The sequence below is a fragment of the Aureococcus anophagefferens genome (genome assembly GCF_000186865.1).
Source record: "Aureococcus anophagefferens unplaced genomic scaffold AURANscaffold_14, whole genome shotgun sequence".
NCBI classification, from domain to species: Eukaryota; class Pelagophyceae; order Pelagomonadales; family Pelagomonadaceae; genus Aureococcus; species Aureococcus anophagefferens.
The window spans coordinates 1-877 of NW_008705574.1; the positions used below are offsets into that span (position 1 = coordinate 1).

Genomic DNA, 877 nt, shown 5'->3' on the forward strand with positions numbered 1-877 from the left:
GTTCAACGATGTACCAACGACGACCGGGAAGCAACGAGGCGCCATGGCGTCCTCGGCCAACCAGAGCGCTGGACATAATTCATTCGAGATACGTTTGCCTTCTCGATCTTAAGTCGCCTCGACCAATGATCGCTCGGGACTTAATTACTCCTTCAATCACCCACTGGCGCAATCGAGCGCCCAAGTCATGCGAGGAGCTCGCCGGGGGCGAGAAAAAAAAAAGAAAAAGAAAAGAAAAAGAAAAGAAAGGCAAGAACACGCGCTTGAATTTTTTGGTGAGAATCTACTGAACATATTATTTGAGGAAGCCCAACCATGGCCGACGACGCAGCCGCACGCCGCGCAGCCTCGGCAGGTGCACCGGAGGCGCAAAAAACCTTCGCGAAGGCCTGCGCGAACTCGCTCGAGTGGCACTACAAAGCGGCGCAGCGCCGCGGCGCGCCGCCGTCGCGGCCGACGATCCTGGAGAGCGACAGCAAGCGCCCGGGTTGGTACGAGCCGCCGGACGCGACGGCCGCGCCGCCGCGCGTCGAGCGGCGCGCCGAGGCGACGGACATGCAGAATCAAATCGACGCCGTCGAGTTCGGGCTGAAGCAGCTCCGCGCGTCGGCCGACGAGCCGCCGGACGCGAGCGTCCTCGAGAGGCTGACGACCGCGGTGACGTCGCTGCAGAAGGAGATGAAGACGACGCTCACGGGCGGCCAGCCCGCCGTCGCCACGATGTCCGACGAGGATTTCCGCCAGAGCTTCACGCTGAAGCCCGTGTATATCTGGGCGCCGCACGCGTTTTGGCCGCACCTCGTGGGCATGCCCAGGTGCCCCGAGTGCAAGAGCAGCGAGCACGTCCGCATCCATGACTGGCCTCCTCGAGGGCCTC

General features: G+C 62.8%; 1 protein-coding gene across 1 annotated transcript in view; it reads left to right on the plus strand.

The window, feature by feature from the left end:
* Nucleotides 1-355: 355 nt before the first annotated feature.
* Nucleotides 356-877, plus strand: part of AURANDRAFT_65274 (hypothetical protein) — a gene marked incomplete at both ends in the record, with an annotated part of 5,908 nt that continues 5,386 nt past the window's right edge. The window contains one exon of the mRNA XM_009040168.1: nucleotides 356-843. Within this exon, the coding sequence (XP_009038416.1) occupies nucleotides 356-843 (488 nt within the window). The remainder of the gene's footprint in view (nucleotides 844-877) is intronic.